This window comes from Delphinus delphis, chromosome 20 (genome assembly GCF_949987515.2).
Source record: "Delphinus delphis chromosome 20, mDelDel1.2, whole genome shotgun sequence".
NCBI lineage: Eukaryota > Metazoa > Chordata > Mammalia > Artiodactyla > Delphinidae > Delphinus > Delphinus delphis.
In genome coordinates, this window is record NC_082702.1 from 2,264,691 (window position 1) to 2,286,896 (window position 22,206).

General features: G+C 43.9%; 1 protein-coding gene across 1 annotated transcript in view; it reads left to right on the top strand.

Annotated features, from left to right (window-relative positions):
- ZIM2 (zinc finger imprinted 2) overlaps positions 1-20,696 on the top strand; it is a 120,730-nt gene extending 100,034 nt beyond the window's left edge. The window contains 4 exon segments of the mRNA XM_060000090.1: positions 15,755-15,856; positions 17,782-17,952; positions 18,148-18,240; positions 19,840-20,696. Of these exon segments, the coding sequence (XP_059856073.1) occupies positions 15,755-15,856; positions 17,782-17,952; positions 18,148-18,240; positions 19,840-20,696 (1,223 nt within the window).
- Positions 20,697-22,206: the final 1,510 nt, after the last annotated feature.

Sequence of the window (22,206 nt, forward strand, 5' to 3'; positions counted from 1 at the left end):
GGTCTCTTATGTTAATTTAGCCCCGGCACCAGGCTGTGATGAATACATGAGTGAATAAATGTACTCTTCAATTCTGTATCTCTCTCCCATTGACTAGGAGCTCCTCCATTTTTACACAAATATTTAGAATGATGAACCTTCGAGCACTGACCATGTGGTAGGCACTGAGCTAATGTCTTTACACATTTTGATCCACTTAATTCTCACAACCATATGGCTGGTTCTGTTATTATCCATCTTTCCAAGAGAAGAGAACAGAGGCACAGAGAGTTCATGTCACTTGCTTCAGGTCACACAGATCATAAGTAGCCAAGCCATGATTCAAACCCAGGCAGGCTGGCTCCAGAGTCTCTGCCAACAACCACAAAGTCAAAGCTGTTGACTGAAGTAAAAATACACAACATGAGAGGGGTGAAGTTCAATTTTACTTGGGGACTTACTGCGGATTAGAACCAGGAGATAGCCTCTCAGAGAGCTCTGAGGAACGGTTCCAAAAGGTAGGTAGGAGGTCAGTTTCTGTGTGATTTTGGAGAAGGGGTCCATGCAGTTAAGCACACATCTCAGCACAAGGTTCCTGTTGGTCATGAAGAACAGACATCTCAGTCAATGATTTTAGTGCTTTTCTAAATATGGGAAGATGCAAGAGTCTTGGTTCATAATATTTTCTCCTGAAAATATCTAATTATCTGAGGGCCATTTCCTCCACTTTTCCCAGAGCATAGAATGCCTCACCCGGATCTTCACTCTGAATTCCTTTCAGGGTGAACTGTAGGTAGGACTGGAGAGTGGGGAGCATCCTTTAGTTGGTAAATTTTAGAAGCAACAGCCACAAGGGGTCGTGGAGGTGGCTCTGCTGAGGTTTCTGGGCTCCTCCAGATACCTGGTGGACGCTGGTCCTCAGCTCACCTAGGCTGGCTTCTCTTGGGGGACTGGGGAGACCTGGCCCTGCTCTAGGTAACTTTCATCCTCCAGCAGGCTTGCCTAGGCATGTTCATCCCCACGCAGTGTTCAGGGCACAAGATAGAAACCAATAACAGTTTCTCAAGCACTTCAAACTTCTCTTTAAGTCACATTTTGCCAGGATCCCATTGGCCAAAGCAATTTTCATAGCCAAGCACAGATTCAGAACAGGAGGGCACTGCCCACTTAAATGTCAAATGGTATGGACATGGGGCAGGGTGGAAAACTCTGGCCATTTTTGCAATCTACCACAATGCAATTCTGAACACATTCCCAACTTCCAGTGGATTTCCATGTCCTCTCCTGGGCCGCGTGGGGGACCAGTCCCTCGGTGAACAAGGATGCTGTCTGGAGGTACAGGAACCAGTGATCTTCAAGGACGTGGCCATGTCCTTCACCCAGGTCCTGCTGGAGCTGGTTCAGAAGGACCTGTACAAGGACATGTTATTGACAACTGTGGGAATCTGAGCTCCCTGTGTAAGGACGGCCTCCCCCAGTTCAGACAGGGCTCACCAGAGCTTGGTGGTCTGGTGATTCCAAAAGGCTATCAAGTTTCCAGAAGACACGGATGAGCTCCAGCCCCGGACTGGCCTCTAGCACTGGGATTTTGATGGTGTTGGCTCTGCTCCTGGTCTCAAGACAGCTTCCAGGAGCCCCAGGAGCACCAGTGCTCTAATCCACTTGCAACAGGAATGGTAGACTATTTTGGTGCTTGTATTCCCCCCAGGAGTCTGACCTGATCTGATTGGACCTGGCTTCATCACATGACCACAGCTAACCAATTACAGTGGCCAGAGAGATAAGGTATGAGCTGATTGGCTGATGTACGCAATGGGGTGGGCTCTGCTGCCTGGGAACTACTTGGATCTCCATCCTTAGAGATTTGAGCTGGTGGGGTGGAAGGTGTGGGTAGGTCAAGGTGGATGTGGAGGCTGGGGAGGGAGTTTCCCCACGTTCTCTCTGGAGGTCCTTTTTTTATCACACTGTTGGTCTTTCTATGCAAACATTTGGTCTGGGTTGCATGCTGGGAGGCATCTCACTCTTCTTTCCTTCTTTGGAGCCGGGCATCAGGTTTTCAAACCAAAGTTGACCACCAGGTTGGAGCAAGGAGATGATCCTGGTGTCAGGGAGAGAGATGTCCCTGGAGCCCCCCAGCGAGGTGATGAGGAATCAACGTGAGCAGGAGAGATAGCACTGCAATCTCCATGGGAAATCCTCCCTATACGCCCCTGGGGAGGTGGGACTAGTCTGCAGGACAAGTTTCCTTCCAGGATGGCTTTTCCATTCCTCCAGCCCGAGAGATCCTTCCACTCTCATGTTCTCATCCCCACCCTTCTTCCTTGTCCTGCATCCTCTGTATCAGACTCCTTGGGTGGCAGGTGACAGAAACCCTGACTCAGGGCCTTGGCACTGGCTGTTTCCTCCATCTGCAGGGCCCCTCCTCCAGGGTTTCTCTGCTGCTGCTTCAGCCAGCACCTTTTAATTTTCCTCCTTGTACGCATGTAGTGGGGCCTTCATAGTTTACAAGATATTTATGGCAGTTCTTTTGTGCTGGCTGGTTTTAAGATTATCACCAGTTTACAGCCCTCTGTTACTTAGGAAGGCATCCACCCATTTCTGAGTAGTAAAATTATCACCTATCAGCTTCTTCGCCTCAAGAATATAGGAGAACATACAGAGAGTTTTCTCATTCAGATAATACAGACATTTCATAAGAATCCCAAATAGTAACAAGGTGTCTTCATTATAAAAACAAACAAACAAACAACCTCTTTCTCACTCCAGCTTCTACTTCTGAAGTTCTAATTTTGTTGATATTTATAACCTATCCAGCTTGAGATATTTCAATAAATTAAAGTTTTGTTTTCCAAAACCAGATTCCAGTGGTACAAGTACACATCCATCAGAATGACTAGAGGAAAAATATGAGAGTTGGTGAGGCTGTGAAACCCCTGGAACTCTCATGCATTGTTGTGGAAGGGTAAATTGGTGCAGCTCTTCAGAAGAGAAAACTAGTGGCTGTCGTCTAGGAGAATTGCACCTATACATGCTCTGATCCGAATAACTCCACAGTGTGGCTGGGGGTCACTGTGTGTCTGATGATTCTGCAGCCCCCTACCCCGCCCCCCTCCCCGTGACCCGGGCATCCAGGCTGTTGTGTCTCTGCTGCTCAGAAGCATAACCTGCGGCTCTTCCCTGTCAACTCGCACTTCCCTTCTCCTGGAAGACCTGGTCCAGGACTGGGTCCAGGTGGGGAGGGGGAGGGGCGCTGTGGGGAGGATGGCTGTTTGAGGCCCAGCTGGAATGCCCAGAAACAGAGACAGTGAGGCAGGAACGCTGGGGTCAAAGAGGAGGTGCAGGACCAGGATTTCCAAACTCTAGTAACGATAAGTTGTAGCCAGCATGACAACTTTGTATACTTTGTTTCAGGCACTGTTTCAGTCACTCGACCTGAGTATCTATGTGGGCAGGGGAGGGGCAGTGGTCGTGAGGGGCTCCTTTCGCGCCTTTGTCCTGCGCGGTCCCCGGGCACGTTTTCTGGACCCTCTGCAGGATGCCTGGGACCAGCACTGAGCTAGCCCGCCCCGCCCCTGTTCCCCGGGAAGCCCGCGCCAAGTCACAACCCGTTCGGGAGGTCAGTCCTGCCGCTGCAGCTCTGAAGGGTCTGCGTGTGCTCGGGGCTGGAGGGCTGATGGGGGTCGGGGCGGCAGTGGGATTGCGCTGAGGGGCTGCAGAGGGAAGGGGAGGGGGCTCTCGGGGAGGGGGCTCCCTGAGAGCGCGCGCCAAGTGCGTTCAGGGTCTGGGGGTCTCAAGGGGCGCTGCCTAGGAACCTGGGACCCGTGTGGCGGGCGCGCCGGCTAGTCACGTTGAGGACCAGAGAGTCACCCCAGGACGGCCAGCAGCTCTTGGTGCAGTTGAGCGCACAGGCGACTCTGATTCCCGTGGATTCCTCCTGCCACCTAGAGGAGAGAAGACCGGAGGGACAAGACAGGACGCTGGGTCCAGCAGCGAGGGGACAACGGGGGCTCTGTCTTCCTGACTGGTGGGGAGCACGGGTCCAGGGGGTATGGGGACAGCGACAGGGACAGTGATGCAGGGAATCTGAAGCCCCGGAGAGGAGGTGAAGGAAGCCATCTCCTGATACTCACCCCCTAATAACAATAAAATTGTAGCCAACCCATAAATTGCCTGTACAGGTCTCGTACACCATTTCTTTCAGTCACTTGACATGTGATGTGGTTCAGGATACCCTACGCCTAAATGTGGCACCTGGCATATTGAAGCTGAAGGGGTTTGAGAAAACAGCCAAAGCAGGAAATTCACTCTCACCTCTCCTTTCCCCTGCTTCCCTGAAACAGGTCATAAATCCCTCATGGGAGACGTGCCCTCCCTATACCAGGAGGAAAGGAGCATCCTTATCGCCAAAGAAAAAGGAACGCTTCCAAGAAGAATCCTAACACACAGGCCTTGCTAAGTTTCCACCAGGTTATTACACTTTCCTCCTATTCCTTAACCTCTTATAGTCTTCCACAACTGTCCACGCCCTATCAAACCTAGCATAAAATACTCAGGTCTGTTTCTTTGGGTCTTCATTTCCTTAGGAAGGCTCTTGTGTCATGTAAAAGTTATATTAAAACAACTTGTAGGCTTTTCTCCTGTTAATCGTCTTTGTTAGTTAACTTTCAGACCCACCCAGGGACCATAAGAGGGTAGAGGAAAAAACTTTCCTCCACTACGCATGTATTTAATCATATTTGATTCTTATATTTAATAAGTTACTGTCTTTTCATTCTGGAGGGACAAACTGAGGCTCAGAGAGTTTAAATGACCTCTGAGTTGTAGATTTCCAGATAAGGAGGGCACTTTTGGGGAATCCCCCCCACCAGGAGTTTGTGTGTTCCGACTTTGTGAGACTAGGCTTGACTCTGCAAGAGTCTGCACGTGTATACCTAAAAAGTCATCGCCAAATCTCAGGTCATAGGTTTTTCTCTTACGTTTTCTTCCAGGAGTTTTCAAGTTTTGGTTTTACATTTAGGTGTGTGATCCATTTTGAGTTAATTTTTGTGATGGGTATAAAGGTCTGTGTCAAGAAATATTAACCATTATGTCATCATCATCATCACTACCATGAACATCATTATGCATAAAATAATTATTGCACGTTTCAGTATGCTTTCCCCGCATATCTTGAGCCCCTGCCCGATAAATATTCTTTAGTTAAATACAAATGGCTCCTGAACACAGGAAAACATGTTCTACCTTGCTCATGAGAAAAGAAACATAAACTAGAACTGCCTTGAGTTTCTCAACGTTGGTTTTGGAAAATTTGAAAAAGCATCATATAACACTCAGAATGCAGGTTTGCTCACACAGGCTGGTGGGGGTCTAAGCTGCAACAGTGTCTATGGAACGCAATTTAGAAATCTCTATCAAAATGACACACACATGTGCACTTTGCCTCAGCGATTCCACTCCAGGGGATTTATCTTCCTAGCAGATTTACACATCTCGGAATCACTGAAGGTCAAAGTTATGCACTGAATACTGGTAGCAAAGGGCTGAAAACAACTCAACCACCCAGTAGTCAGGAATGGGTTAAATAAATCAAGTCACAACTATACAGCAGAATCCAAACAGCTGTTCAGAAACAGTGGGCAAATTCTCTTTGTACTGATATGAAAAGCTCTCTGAGGTATACTGGTAAGTAAAAAAATGAAGGCACAGAATACTGTGCAAAGTCTCCCACCTTTTGTATAAAAAAGGGAGGAAATAAGACCATGAGTATTTTTGCAAACATAAAAATATATATATTATTTTTGGACAAATATATAATTATATGTAATAGTGAATCTATGTATCATCATAATGATAGGTGTGTTATATATTACTTAAGTACACATTTTATGTTACAGTATATATCATATTGTACAAGTGTCATACATTGTATTATATCTTTACATTTTTAATTTATTTATAAGATATATATTATATTTATATATTTAAAATATTTTATATTTTAAAATATATTTATTTGTATTACAGATATATATGTACAGAATATATATTATAGTATAGATACATGTTTATAATATATATCAATGATAACCAGACGCATCTGTGTGTATAATGCACAAATACATATACATATAGATCTACTTATATATACATAAAGAAATTGTGGAAGGATGCTGAAAACGTTCATGCTTTCATAATTATTCAATATAATTATTCATAAATATTTAAATAATTGCACTGGTTACCTGGGTGTATGTGGTTTATGATATTAAAAAGTTGGTGGGTGAACACCACACACTAAAATAAACTCAAAATGGATTAAAGACCTAAATGTAAGGCCAGACACTATAAAACTCTTAGAGGAAAACATAGGCAGAACGCTCTATGCCATAAATCATAGCAAGATCCTTTTTGACCCGCCTCCTAGAGAAATGGAAATAAAAACAAAAATAAACAAATGTGACCTAATGAAACTTAAAAGCTTTTGCACAGCAAAGGAAACCATAAACAAGACCAAAAGACAACCCTCAGAATGGGAGAAAATATTTGCAAATGAAGCAACTGACAAAGGATTAATCTCCAAAATTTACAAGCAGCTCATGCAGCTCAATATCAAAAAAACAAACAACTCAATCCAAAAATGGGCAGAAGACCTAAACAGACATTTCTCCAAAAAAGATATACAGATTGCCAACAAACACATGAAAGCATGCTCAACATCACTAATTATTAGAGAAATGCAAATCAAAAACTACAATGAGGTATCACCTCACACCACTTATATACACTACCAAATGTAAAAGAGATAGCTAGTGGGAAGCAGCCACATAGTACAGGGAGATCAGTTCGGTGCTTTGTGACCACCTAGAGGGGTGGGATAGGGAGTGTGGGAGTGAGATGCAAGAGGGAGAGGATATGGGGATATATGTATATGCATAGCTGATTCACTATGTTATACAGCAGAAACTAACACACCATTGTAAAGCAATTATACTCCAATAAAGGTGTTAAAAAAATTGGTGGGTGGCACACACACACACACACACACACAAACGGTGAGCAGACTTTCCACTGCATACTGCTTATTTAATTAAAAAAAATTTAAACCATGTGTTAACTATTGAAAAAATTACTAAAGCATTTACAGGAAGCAGGTCTTCCGTCCCCTCCAATCCAGCCTAGTTCTCGCGTGCCCCCAGCGGAGCCGGCCGGAAGCGGCCTGCGTTTCCCGCGCAGCCCTCCGGCCGCCCCACAAGGCGCACGCGCAGGCCGCACATAGCGCATGCGCCGCGGGTTTGGGCGCCAAGTCCGAGGCCGAGCGTTTCAGTCAGGCGGCGGCGACGGCGGCGTCGGGCTAGCAAGGTGAGCGCGCGCTGTCCCGGGTCGCACACTGCGGGAGGCACGTGGGGCCACGGAGCGGGCTCGCGGGCTGTGGAGGCGCGGGCCTACCTGAGGCGACGCTGGCGGGGCCGGGACTCTTCACTGGGAGGTCGACTGGAAAGGCGCTAAGTAGCGGCCCTGAGGGGAAGAGGCGGGAGGCCGCGCGGGCGGTGGTCGGCTCTGAGGAGGACGCGGCGGCCTCCCTGCCCCTCACGCCTCGGCCTCCTGCCAACGAGCTCCTCGGCCAGAAGGCTTTCAGGCCTGGACGGTCCGCCCGCCCCCGCCCTTCCCCACCAAACACCCTCCTTTCCCCTTGAAGACCTTCGCCCACCCCTCCCCTTCGAGGACCCCCCTTCCCCTCAGAACATCCTCCTTCCCCCTTGAGGACCCTCCCCCCGCCCTCCCCCCCAGAACCTCTCCTTCCCTCTTGAGGACCCCCACCCTCCCTTTCGAGTACCCCCCAGCCCTCCCCCTCCAGGACCCCTGCCCTCCTCAAGGACCCAACCCTGGCCCTTCCCTTGCTAGAAGCACCCTCCCTCCCCTTGAGGATCCCCCCTCCTCCTCAAGGATTGCCCCACCCCCCTGCCCTCCTCAAGGACCACCCTCCCTTTTGAGGACCCCCCCCAGTCACTTCCCCCCCCGTAGGCCCCCTCCACTCCGCATCCAGACCCCACGCCCCCTTAAGCCCCCACCTCTCCCCTCAAGGCCCAGCTCTCATACTTGGCCCTGCCTTTGTCCCGCCCCTCTGCCCTAACTCTCTCCCAGCTCCACCCCCTTTATCTACCTCAGCTCAACTCCTTCACTCTGCTCCCCCCTACCTCTGTCCCACCCTTCCTCTCTGTGTTTTTCCCCCTTGCTCTGGTTCCACCTCTCCTCTCCCAGTCCCTTACCTTCCCTCTACCTCAGCACTGTCCCCACTTCTGCTGCTCTACCTCAGTCCCACTCTGCGTCTGTCCGCTGTGCCTTGGCCCCTGCCCCTCCTTGCTGCTCCTCTCCCCCATCTCAGTCCCACCCCTCCTGTCTGTGTTCCTTCCCCTTGCCCCATGTCTCCTTCTCCCTCAGCCCTGTTCCACCTTCTCCTCCACTTCTGTCCCAACCCTCCTCTCCGTATCCTTCCCCTCTGTCCTGGCTCTGGACCCCTCTCTCTCCTCAGTCCCGCCTCTCTTTTCTGCTGCTCCTTTACCTGAGTCCTGCCCCTTCTTTCTGTGTGCCTAGCCCGTGCCCCGGCACACCCCTCCTTTCCCAGACTGGCAGCTCTTTTCTGCACTTCCTCTTTAGCTTGCCCCACTCCTCAGCTCTGCCCCTGCACTCTGCCTTGCCTTGCTTTGCTCCCTTTCTCTTGCCTCAGCACCTCTCTTCTGTTTGCTCCCTTCAGTCCCTGCTTCCTCCTCCCACCACAGCCTCTGCCCACCTGGGATCTCTTGGTCTCCGCCCCCTTCTCCCTCCACTCTCATCCCCATTTCTCTGGAAGTTCTTCCCTACTCAGAAATCAAGCAACCTACCATCACTCATACATTTTTTTTTTAGGAACTCTTGAGCTTTTTTTTAGTGTTTAACATATTAGCTGCTTTTGTCACTACCTTCTAACATGCTTCCCTGGAGAACCGGGTTGCGGGGGCGTGGGCACGGGGGTGAGATAGAAGGGGCTATTTGGGTAGGAAGGATAGAAAGTATAAATACTACCTTTCTCCTTTCAGGAAATTTACTTGCTGCCCTCTTTCGTTTCAAAATTCATAATATTTTTGCATTAACTTACATAATACATCTATTTTCGTCTTACTATAAAACATGTTTCTTAACAGTAGACTTAAAAATTGATTCTTCAGGATGGTATGCCTCGTGATTTTCAGCTCCCATCTTATTTAAACCTTACAGCAACATGAGAAAAAAGGTCTTTCTTCTTTTTCCTTATTTTCACAGATGAGAGAAGCTAAATTTATTTATTTATTTATTTTAAATTAATTTTTGGCTGCATTGGGTCTTAGTTACTGCATGTGGGCTTTCTCTAGTTGTGGCGAGCAGGGGCTACTCTTGGTTGCGGTGTGCGGGCTTCTCATTGCGGTGGCTTCTTTTGTTGCGGAGCATGGGCTCTAGGTGCGCGGGTTTCAGTAGTTGTGGCACACAGGCTCAGCAGTTGTGGCTCGTTGGCTCTGGAGCGCAGCCTCAGTAGTTGTGGCGCACAGGCTTAGTTGCTCCGCAGCATGTGAGATCTTCCCGGACCAGGGCTGGAATCCATGTCCCTTGCATTGTCAGGTGGATTCTTAACCACTGCACCACCAGGGAAGTCCCGAGAAAAGCTAAATTTAGAAAGGTGCTACTAATTACCCACGTTTCCACATCATTTTGTGTAGATGGCTAATGTTCCAAAATAAAGAAACCATTTACTTCCCGTATGTCAAGTAAATATTTAATAATGAATGTTTAAAGTGGAAATGAAATTATTCTTCTAAGGAACTTTTTGGTGAATGGAGAAATCAGAAGTGCAGTTATGAATTATTTTAAAAATAATCGAAACAGGAGTGGTGACATCCCCTAAATTTGATATACAACCAAAATTAACAGCTTTCAATAGTCAAGAAAGAATGAAATAAATTAGGCATTTGTTTCAGGAGATTCCCAAAGTTCCACAAACAAACTGATAAAACTCTAAAGGAACCAGGAGTAAGAAAATAATAAAGATAAGTGAAACTAATATGTGAGAAAACAAAAATAATGGCATTGGAAGTAGCAGCTGGTACTTGGGATGAGTGGCAATAATGAAAACAATAGCAGTAATTAACAAAAAAGACAAACTAGGAATAAAGCAACATTGATTATAGACAGGATAAAGTTGTGTACTTAGGATATTTCAAATTCTCAATCATGTGTTAATATATTTCAACTTCAAGCAAATGGATGATTTTCCTGGAAAAGTATTTTTTAAAAATTGGATTCAAGAAGTAGAAAACCTGAGCAGACCAATGAGCATTACAAAGCACCGAACAAAGTCATTAATTGGTTGACATCAGAGAGCCTTTTGCCCAGATGGCTTTAGTGGTATCAAGAGTTAAAAAAATAAAGTTTGAGTAAAAAAAATGTTAGGAAGAAAAACAATGTGCCAAGAACTACTGAGGTATGTGGTTAAAAGTTGGATGATAAGGGATGTAGGATTAGGATAAGACTGAGCTCCAAAAGATAAATATTTAAGGGAAGCAGAATCAAGAATTTATGTAAAAGAGAGAAAAGGAGGGATGCTGAGGGTACCCTCTGAGGAGACAGAGCCATGAGCTTCTTTTCAGTACCTGTGGCCTGGAGGGCCTTGACTGTTCAAGGTCTTGCTTTCCCTCTTTGGGCCAGGAGAAAGGATTGTGACTCTCTGCTGTAGCTTTGGACCTGGCTAGTCTTGGGAGGCAGGCTGGCAGGATTTCACAGTCATTTCCACTACTGCTTTCTCAGGATCCTTCCCTGGAGGCTGCAGACCTAGAAATTCAATTCAGGGGGGCCTCATACATCCCAAGAAGGAAGTGATAGCAAATTTAATAATTGGTGGTAGGTGGGAAAGGTTTTAGAAAAAATTATACTCTTCTCATACCTTATCCCAGGCTAAATTCCAGCTAAAGAATTAAAATGAAATGTTTAAATAAAGAAATAAGAAAATATATTTAAATATTTAACTGATCTCTGAATGGGTAGTGATAAATTGGACTTTGAAATATTAAAATTCTATGAAGACTAAAGAGAAAGTGTGGCATGGTTGGAATTTTTTTTTTAAGCAAATAGGTCAAAGAGTGAATATCCTTTATTTATATGGAGCCTTTACCAATCAGCAATAGGAACATCCTGGTGGAAAAAGGGCAAAGGATAGGAGCAATGTATAATTGGCCAATATATCTGAAAAAAGTAGTAAGCTCTATTATTAATCAAAGGAAATGCAAAATTAAAAAATAAAATATATCTTTAATTTGTCTTATTGGCAACAGATTTTGAGAAATGATAATGTTCTTGGCTGGCAGAACTAGTTACATAATTTGTAGGGTGGAGTGCAAAATGAAAAAGTGGGGCCCCTTGTTTAAAATATGGAAAGTCTCAAGACAGCAACAAGAGAGCATTAAATTAAGCTTGAGCCCTTGTGAGGCTCTGTGTGACTGCACTGGTTACATGACCATGAAGCTGGCCTATTGACGTGCAGGGTGGGTATGTAATCTTATATATTGAGATTGGAAGAAGAAATTGGTGGAAGCCTTTGGGAGGAAAATTTGGCAGATTGTGTTAAGAACTTTTAAAAAAGTTCATACCCTTTGTCCAGGTAATTTCGCTTTTAGGAATCTGTCCTACAAGGGAAATATCAGAGATGTGGACAAATACTTAGTTTCAGTGGTGTTCACTCATTATGATTTATAATAATGAAAAACAAAAATGCCTTCAAACAGAAAAACTGCTTGTCATATAAATCACAGGTGCATGTTTTTTAGTGGAGAGGAGAAAAGAAAAAAGGAAATGTTTCCCCCAAGTGGCAATTTTGTTCGTGATTTCATAGAGTGCAAATTTTATAGAAGAAAAGTATTTTTTATTTTCCTGATCATAGAAGATAGAAGGTTCATTGTAGGACATTTGAAATTAGGAAGTAGTTTTGAGGGAGAAAGTATAAAATCACCAGTAAAAATAATTTGTAGTCTCACTGCTCATAGATAACCCCTTTGGTGTGGTATTTTGGTTTACTTTCCAGTTTTTTTCCTGTGCTTTATATGGTTGAGTATACATTCTATATTCAAGTTTGTTTCCTGCTTTTTCACTTAATATTACAACCTAGATATTTCCCCACGACTATAACACAGCTAAAAAATTTTTAGTCAAATATAATACAGAAAAAGGCACAAACCATTAGTATATAGCTCAGTTTTCACAAAACGAACACACTGTGTCCATGTCATGAGCTCCTGGATTAAGAAAATAGACCATTACCAGCTTTCCAGAAACGTCTTATGTTGTCCCCTCCCAGTCATTACCACTGCCCCCCGAATCTCAGTCCCAACTATTACCACCATTCTGACTTCTAACACCTTAGACTTGTTTTGCTTGTTCTTGACCTGTGTACAAATGGACTCATGTAATGTGGACCTTTTTTTGAGCCTGGTTTCTTTTACTCAACAGCAAGATGCATCCATATTCTCAATTCTGTTTAGAATTCCACTGTTATGAATATACCATTCTGTGGTTCTGTCTCCTCTCAAACGCTTAACTATCATCTGAGTTTTTCATTTTGAATATTCTGGAGGGTGTGTAGTGATATCTCATTGTGGTTTTAATTCAGATTTCTCTGATAACTAATGAAGTTGAGCCCTGTTTCATATATTTACAGCCATTTAGCTGTCTTCTTTTGTGCAGTACCTGCTCAGATCTTTTAACCTTTTTGCTCTTGTTTTGTTTGCCTTTTTCTTACTGATTTGTATGATTTCTTTATATATTTTGCATATGAGTCCAGTTCTTTGTAGGATGTATGTTTTGTAAGGATCTTTCCTCATTCTGTATTAACTCATTTAAATTCACTTTTTTTTTTTTTTTTTTTTTGCGGTATGCGGGCCTCTCACTGTTGTGGCCTCTCCCATTGCGGAGCACAGGCTCCGGACGCGCAGGCTCAGCGGCCATGGCTCACGGGCCTAGCCGCTCCGCAGCATGTGGGATCTTCCCAGACCGGGGCACAAACCCGTGTCCCCTGCATCAGCAGGCGGACTCTCAACCACTGCGCCACCAGGGAAGCCCCAAAATCACTTGTTTTTTTTTTTTTTTTTTTTTTTTTGCAGTACGCTAGGCCTCTCACTGCTGTGGCCTCTCTCACTGTGGAGCACAGGCTCCAGACGCGCAGGCTCAGCAGCCATGGCTCACCAGCCCAGCCACTCCGCGGCATGTGGGATCCTCCCGGACCGGGCACGAACCCGCGTCCCCCGCATCGGCAGGCGGACTCTCAACCACTACGCCACCGGGGAAGCCCCCAAAGTCACTTTTTTAAGTGACATTCTTCTGTGATTCATCAGTTAGTTCAGTTCATTGTGGTTTGGGGTTCAAGCCTCTTTTCCCTTCACTGCCGTTTCTGAAATTTTTCTAGCCTGTGCCTGTGGATCTTCTAGACCTGGTACTGTGACTGAGGCAGCATCCTGTCTGTAGATGTGCAAATCTATGTGAATGTTCATTTAGACATTTGTGTGAAAAGAGCTAACTTCCTTTGCTTCAAATAACCTCTGCTGTCCAGTCCTAACTGTGGAAGCCATTTGTGAGTCTCTCTGTGTAATTTCTGGAGGTCCTGAGGTTTCTGAATCCTTTCTTCATCTGGTACAACTCCGCACACCATCTTCCACAGCAGTGTGTTCTGAAACAGCCTGCCTTTTAGAGTATTTCCATCCTTTGAAGGGCCAAGCTGTAAAGATGCTGCACATGACAGAGCTTTTGGATATCTTGAGGAATCCCCAGCTCATTCATCTACACGATCAAGAAAAAAATCCAGAAACTATCTGCATAAGAAACCTAGGGGCTCTGAAAGTTTCTCACCAAAAGTTTAGGCATTTTCAATACCTGTCAGTGACTGGGCCTCACCAAGCTGTGAGCCAAATCCAGGAGCTCTGCTGGCAATGGCTGCAGCTGGCAATGGCTGCAGAGACCCACACCAAGGAGCAGATGATAGAGCAACTGGTGCTGGAGCAGTTTCTGAATACTCTGCCAGAGGAGGTTCAGACATGGGTGAGGTCAAAACAGCCCAAGAGCAGCAAGGAAGCAGGAAACCTGGGGGCAAACTTGATCCAAGCGTGTGTGGAGAGAGGTGAGAGAGGAAAGAAGCAACTGGCTGTTTGCATTTATTGAACATTTGCTGTATACCTGGCATGTAATAGGGAGCTTAATAAAGATTTGTTGAATGACTGAACAAATGAATTTTATAATCCAGTCTAATCTGCCTAATCTTGTGTGAAATGGAAGAAATTAGGGGTTTGGCTTTTGCTTATTTATTATTTCTCTAGGAGTACCCCTTCCCTCCAGCTTTGTTCCCCCTCCCCTCCACATTTCTTATTAAGCCTGAACTTCAGTATCAACACAAAAGACCACACAGCCAAAAAAAAAAAAGAGGGCATAAAATGTGGGAGATATGAGGCCTGGAAATTTAACTTCTGTTAAAATTTGACTTGTCTCTTAGAAACTCAAGTTACTAGATTGGAACTAAGGGCATTTCAATAATGAGAGAAGAAAGCCGTTCACTCCTAATAGTCCTTTGAATAAAATTGATACTAAAAACAAAGTATTGTTTGGGTATATAGAGAGAGAGACAAGGAGAGAAAGACAAGGGAACAAGACTTGGGTGTGGACCAGTGGGATGGGTTAATTACATTTAAAAGTATAAACAAATTTGAAATAAACATGAGGGTCATGCATGGCTGAATACTGATGTATCATGAATTAAGGATTCTGATCAGTCCTGTGCACCTGCATTCCTTAAAAGAATTTTGAAGATGTTAATAGTGAACATGTTGGACACTTAAAATGTACTACATTCTAGGTATTTTATAATATTCATTTACTTCTCTTAATAGCCCTTGAAATAGGTATTACCCTCCTTCCATAAATGAGGAGACAGAGGCACAAAAACGTTGAATGACTGGCCCCTGGTCCCACGGTTAGTAATTGGCAGTCAGGATTCAGCTGGGAGGCTGGCACCAGCGTCTGTGCTCTTAATCACGGTGTTACACTGCCTCCAGTGGACGTGTGGGATATTGTCCCACATTGGTTTTAAACTTGGCCAAAGGCACAGCCTTTGATGGAGCTGGAATCCAGGGGAAAGGAAAGAGCTCTCTAGGATATGAGAAAAAAATTACAGATTAATGAAAGATACACTTAGAAAGAGACTGCAGGCAAGGAGGGCCTTCAAGGTTCAAGTTTCTGTAGGGAAGGTGGTGGTTGTATTCTAGATCAGTGAGTGAAAAAGATGTAGGGAAAGCTTAGTAGTAAGAGTTGCCATTTTAAAAAAATGCATGCTGTGTGCTTTACATATGTAATGTTTAATCTTTACAGGAACCCTTAGAAGTAGAGGTCTTATCATTTTCATGTTACAACTGGGAAACTGAGGTTCTCTGGTAACTGAATGGACGGTGAGGCTAGGACCACTGATATAAATAAAGAGGAACTCCTGCTTTATTTGGAAGGTACTGAGAAGCAATGGAAGAGTTTAGAGGTGGAAGATAACCAGAACTCTTTTCTGGAACTTGCCATATTGAGCTGAGAAATGATTTCTGTGGTCTTTCTCTTGTCATAGGAAGTCCAGGACTGCTGCTCCGTCCCGTGGCAGGACAGGATGGCGTGGGGGTGGCAGGCTACTCTCTGTGCCTGTGGGTGCTGCCTGACTGGACTCAATTCCATGGTCATTTCTGCTCCCTTCTAGGTTTCCCTGCTCGGGACTCTGTCCTTGCAGAAAAGAGAAACACCGAAGAACAACAAAAGAAGGGCACAACGATGTTTGACAGTATACCATCTGCTAGATCTCAGGTGAGTCGGGCTTTCTTCTGATTTAGTTCTCCAATATGGGGACCTCACCTTCCTGATTTCCAGACATTCCCCGTCTAATTAAACCACATCCTCATTTCCTCAGTCTTTATATAAACATTACCTAACTGAGCCTCTTCCTGGCTTTTGTATAAAAAATGTTCTTCTGACCCTTTGTATTCCCCTTCCCTGCTTTATTTTTCTCTGTCACACTTATGACCACCCCACATACTATATCTTTAACGTTGTTCCTCTTTTCCTATCTTTTGAATTAATTTTTCATTGTTTAGTATTCCATTTTATCTCCACTTTTGGCTTAGTCAAAACCACCCTCATGTGGTTTGTACTATTATTATGCTCCTTTATATATATGAAATAAATGGCAGCTATTACAGGGACATGATACTGTTGTGAGGTGTTTTTTTTTTTTAATTTGCTCAATGTTCTTGTTAAATCACATTTTGAAACCTAGAAGAAATTAATATGCTGCACTTCCTTTAGAACCAGAAAAGAATTCATGGGAGGGAGGTGACGATTAGGAAAAAAATTGTCTAAAAATGCTGCTTGAGGGAGAGATGGGGGGGAAAAAGTTGAGAAACACTGTCCTAGATCATCTGTTCCTGAGAGTAGCCCTCTGTCCTTACAGTGTCCATGTCAAGGATCCCAAGTGAAGATGCCCACAGGGACTACTGAGGTAATATAAACGAATACCGTATGTAAGTGGGTGGATTATGACAAACTGGGGGGGCACCTGCCCCATCTAAGGTGAAGCTATGACTCGGCTTCAGCTGATGGCACCGTGTGAGAATGTGGGTCCCGATCCCCAGATCTCCTGATTTTCTTAAAGAGAAGCCAAAAATCCAGTTAATAATTTGAAATATACAATTTTTTTGGTGTTGGCAGCTAATATGAATTTTGAAGAAAGAATTTAAAAAAACACACGTGAGCCAAATAAATCCCTCTATAGGAGCTGGGCAGCCAGTACATGCCCTCTAGTTTAAGTCATATGTTCATTGATCTGCATAATGTTTCCATAAAAACACAAAAGATGTATATTAGTAAAATGGGTATCATAGTCTTATGTAGGCTTCTAATATCTGCTTTTTAAATTCACCCTTCGGTTACCAAAATTGTTGCATGTAACTGTAGTTAATTAGTTTGTATTGCTGGAATACTATTCCATGGTATGACTATACCATAATATATTTATTTCTTCTACTATAAATGAATGTTTGGGTCTTTTCCATATTTTGGATGTTATAAGACAGATGTTATGAACATATCTATCTCCAAGTACACATGAGCAAATATACCTAGGAACAGAATTTCTGAGTCCAAAGTGGTTTACTAATTTACATTTCCCTTAGCATCTTATAAGAGGCCCCAAGGGTCCACATTTAAGACACTATTTTGTATTGTCAGACTTCTTAATTTTTGTCAGTTGAATGGGTATAAAATAATACTTTGTCATTTTGAAATGTATTTTCTTATTTATTAATAAGATCGAATATCTCTTCATATTTATGAGCTTTTTGTGTTTTATGGATGAGTCACTGAGGCTTAACCTATCCATTCTCATAAAGCTTGTTAGAAAGAACCAGACCCAGAATCTAAACCCAACTGTCTCTGATTCCTGAGGTTGAGGTATACTGCGCAGCTTTTAATTATTTGCATTTTTTCTTTCTTTATAAAGTGACTTAAAAGTATTTTTCTCCTGCAACCCAAATCTGTCAAAATTAGCAGCAGGAACTATCTCAGAAATGTTCTCACTTCTCTCAGACTATAAGACAAAGAAAGGTATCTTTCTAAGTCCCTAGAAATAATCTAAGTGGATTAGAACACTTGGATTAGAAGGTTTCTGCTGGTCTGAACATCTGCTTCATGGTCAGTCCCCTCTCATCAGGCACCTTTCCCCCTCCTTGGGATAATTCCTAGATTTCAATCATTTAGGAGTGTGTCTGATATTTTAGGGGCTGGTGACTTTCAAGGATGTGGCTGTGGACTTCAGTCCAGAGGAATTAACCTACCTTACTGCTGCTCAGAGGAAACTCTACCGGGAAGTGATGCTGGAAAATTTTAGGAACCTGGTCTCCCTAGGTAAGCTGTGATGACCAAAATTGTCTCCAGACATTGCCATATGTCCCTGGTGGCAAAATCATTGGAAATAGGCTTTATTTTTCTTTTGTTTAAATTTGCATTTTCCTTATTATCTCACCGTCTTTATAACCCAGGTTGGGAGTTCCTGTGGATACAGGACAGAACCCCCAAGTTATGAGTCTCCTTCTTCAACAGGGTACCAGTTCCCTAAACCTGACATTATCTCAAGGCTGGAAACGGAGGAGTCACGTACAGTGGAGGAAGACAGCAGTACAATGATATGTCAAGGTGAGTAGTGAGACAGGAATCGTGGGAAGACAACCCCGGTCAGCCAGGAGGGGCCTGGGAGCTGTTCCCCAAAGCCCTCTCAGCTCAGGGCGAAGGTTGGTAAGTGCTCTCACCTCAGGGGTTCATGCCGCTTCCCCACATCACATGCACTCAGTACTTCTTTCATCTCCTCTCTGAAGCTCATCTCTTCCTGCAGCATGAGTTCCTCTCCTGCGCAGCTCCAGGGAGGCCAGTTTCCCTTTTCTCTAGTGTTCCAACATGAATGAATGCATTCATTCATGCCTTTCCTCTGGCAGCTAGAAATCAGAGGTCTTTCCTCTTTAACTGAGACAAGCAAAAAACCTTGGCGTGATACCACTCCTTTTTCCAGCCCCACTCAGGGGGTTGCCTTTATAAAGCACAAACTTTTGACCAGCTTCTTACCACCCTCAAAGGAAAATCCAAACTTTTAGCAAAACATTTAAATCCATCTCAATCTGGCCTAAAATTCACATCCCACCCTCATCTCTCACAGATATTCCAAGTAGAAACCTGTGTTGCTGGCTCCCCAGGACTGTGTATTTTCACAGTTCAGTGTCTTTGCTCAGGATGTTTTATAAGCTTGCCACCCCCTTCACTGCTTACTGAGCCCTAATGCCATCCCCTCCGTTGAGTTTTTCCTGTTCCTAAATGGAATCAACCCCCACCCCCATCTCTTCTCCTGTAGTCATTTATAGCTTGATTGGGGTCCTTTTTACAGACTTATTATGACCATCTGGTTGGATAATGCTTTGCTCAAAATAGACATTTAATAAATGGTGAATTGAAGGGAATGGGGTAAGATTAGAGATTGGGAGCCAAGAAGAGAGTTAGAATCCTTTTGCTTTATTCTGAGCAACAGGTTGTTGACCTGTTTACTCCAGTGTTTCCCTAATGGTCCTGTAGAACTATGGTAATAGGCGTTCTTTAAAAAAAAAAAAAAGTGTTCCATGATGAGATCAGTTAGAGAAATGCTGCATACTATATTTCCCCTCTTCGGAATTTGAGATGCCAATTAAAGGTTCTGAAGAGTCCTACAGGATTGAAAGCTGCTTGACTTGGATCCTATGGTATCTCCCACATTGACTTGACAGTGGAATCCCTTTATTGCCACAGCTATTAGTTGCTTGGAATAGTAGTAATTTGCCAAGCATGGTCTGGATGCAGACAAACCCCAATCCCAGCTCTTTCTCTGGTTTCCTCCTTGTTCTCCTGTCTGTGTCTCTGGCATCTTTGTCAACGTTCAGTCCTCCTGGATGGTCTCTTTTCTGCCTCATCCTCACCCTTCCTTGCTTACTGTCCTTTCCATCCTCCCATTCTCTCCTTAGGTTCCCAGAAAACTCTCAAACCTCTTTAAGAACTGTTCTGCTATGTTTGGTCTCTTTCTTCTGTTTCTACTACAATGATGTGTCTCTCTGAGTAAAAATAGTAGAGGAACTTTTACATTGCTTTTAGATTGGGAGAAAAAACCTGAAACCAAAGATCTAACTCCAGAGCAAAGCCTGCCTATAGAAAAATCATCCTCAGGGGCAGGAAGACAGGATTTGGACGTAGGTAACTTCTGGTGTGTCTGTGCAGAAGAGTCTTCTCCCGATGATCCATTGGGTTTGCACCAGGTCAAACAGGAGAAACTTTTGAGTCCGGTAAAAATGAATGACCCCAAGACCCTTCCTCAGGAAAGAAGCCATGACCGTGATCAATTTGAGAGACGCTTAGATCTTACTAAACAGTCAGAGGGTCTTCTAGGAAAGGATCCCCAGGAATGCACTCCTCCTGGAATTTGCACCAGTCCCCAGCCGGTAGACAGCAGGCCTTTCGTCCAAGAGAACAAACATAACAGACGTGAATTTTGTGAAAGAAGCTTTAGTACCCAGTTGGCCCGTGAGAGACACGAGCAGATCCATACAGGGAAGAAACCCTTTGAATGTAAACAGTGTGGAGAAGCCTTCTACTTCATGGCACACCTCACCAGACATCAGAAGACTCATTCACGTGAGAAGTCCCCTGGGTGCAATGAAGGTGGAAAGTCTTTCACTCAGCGTGCAAATATCAATGGCTGCATAAGAATTCATAGTCAGGAGGACTACTATGAATGTTTCCAGTGTGGCAAAGCTTTTATCCAGGATGTGCATCTTTTTCAACATCTCAAAGCCCATGAGGCAGCAAAAGCCCTTCCACCCACGTTGCCCCGAAACAAGACACATTTAATTCGATATCAGCGGAAACGTAACCATGTCGGAGAGAGAGCCTGTCAGTGTTGTGACTGTGGCAGAGTCTTCATTTGGAATTCCCATCTCATTCAGCACTACAGAATTCATGCTCAAGAGAGGCCTTACCAGTGTCAGCTGTGTGGGAAGTGTTTCAGCTTACCCTCCTGCCTCACTCAACATTATCAACTCCATTCTCAAGAGAAACCAGTTGAGCGCAGTTACTGTTGAAAAACCTTGACTCAGAACATTCTCAACACTTTTGACCTTCCCCTGGAGAGAGACCCTTTGAGTGCTCTGAATATGAGAAGGTCTTCCACCAGCCCTCACACCTTGTTAACAACTTGAAAATTCTTCGTGGTGTGGTCAGAAAACAGAGAATGGTTGCAAGAGGTTAAAACAATCTTTTTGCAAAGGGAGAGTCAGCACATGTGTCAGTCACCCAGGCAAAAAACCTTACAAAGAATATTTTTGTTGCATAGTAAAGAAGCTAATAGATTTTGCCCTTCTTTGGTGTTATCCATAGAATGGAGAACCTTGATTTTGACATCCTGACAGAAAACTTGCAACTGGTAGTTGGGCTCCAGACAGGAATTCTGTTGGCTAAGTTACTACAGAAGTGTTTACATACAGTATCTTTACCACATGGGATGTATCAGCAGAGGGCATGGTAAAAAGATTTTTGAGGTGTGCCCATGTTGATTCATCCACAAAGCTGAAGTAATTGGTAATATGTTTACACAGTACTTGTTGATTTACAAAACATTGCCAAATATATTATTTGATCTTTTAAGGAATGCTGCATTGTACCTAGTATGAGGATATTTATTTCATTTTTACAGGTATAGCAAACTTGAAACTCCAAGTTGTCATTTGATTTAACCTGGGTTGTAAGTGATGGGGTAAGAACTGAACCCCAGTGTGGTTTGGTTAGGTTTGGCTTTTGAGATTCCATGAGATATTTATTTTATATCTTGATGCTCAACCCAGGTTTGTTTTATTCCTGCCATACCCCTCTGAAGAATAGGTACAGTACTATACTGACTGCAGCCGTCTTCCTTTTTAGTAATCCCAACATTATTTCACATTAAATCAGATGGGGACACTTGTAGTATAAGGGGTTCAGAAAGCTTTTTTTTTTTTTTTGGCGGTACGCGGGCCTCTCACTGCCGTGGCCTCTACCGCTGCAGAGCACAGGCTCCGGACGCGCAGGCTCAGTGGCCATGGCTCACGGGCCCAGCCGCTCCGCGTCATGTGGGATCTTCCCGGACCGGGGTATGAACCCGTGTCCCCTGCATCTACAGGCGGACTCCCAACCACTGCGCCACCAGGGAAGCCCCTGGTATCTTTTTTAAACCTAAAAAATCTAACCTTCTCTAAACATTAGTATTTTTTTCCTGCAGTTTTTATTATTTGTAAAATATACTTTAACTATTATTGAATTTACTTTGATGTATTATGTGAAGAAAAAAATTATCCCCCATTGTTAATTGCCCCAACATCAATTTTAGTAAGTGATATGTAGTCATAATATTTTATTTTATAATACAGTTCTGTATCTGGATCATCCACTTTGTTTCATTGTTTTGTCACCCTATTATATCATAGATCTGTATTCTTTTTAACTTCTATAGCCTCGTGTGAGTTTTCTATCACTGTGCCTTTAAGAAGTTTATTTATGTGTGTTATATTTATATGAGAAAAATGAATTTTATTACTCTTCCAGATGAAAAGTTGTTCA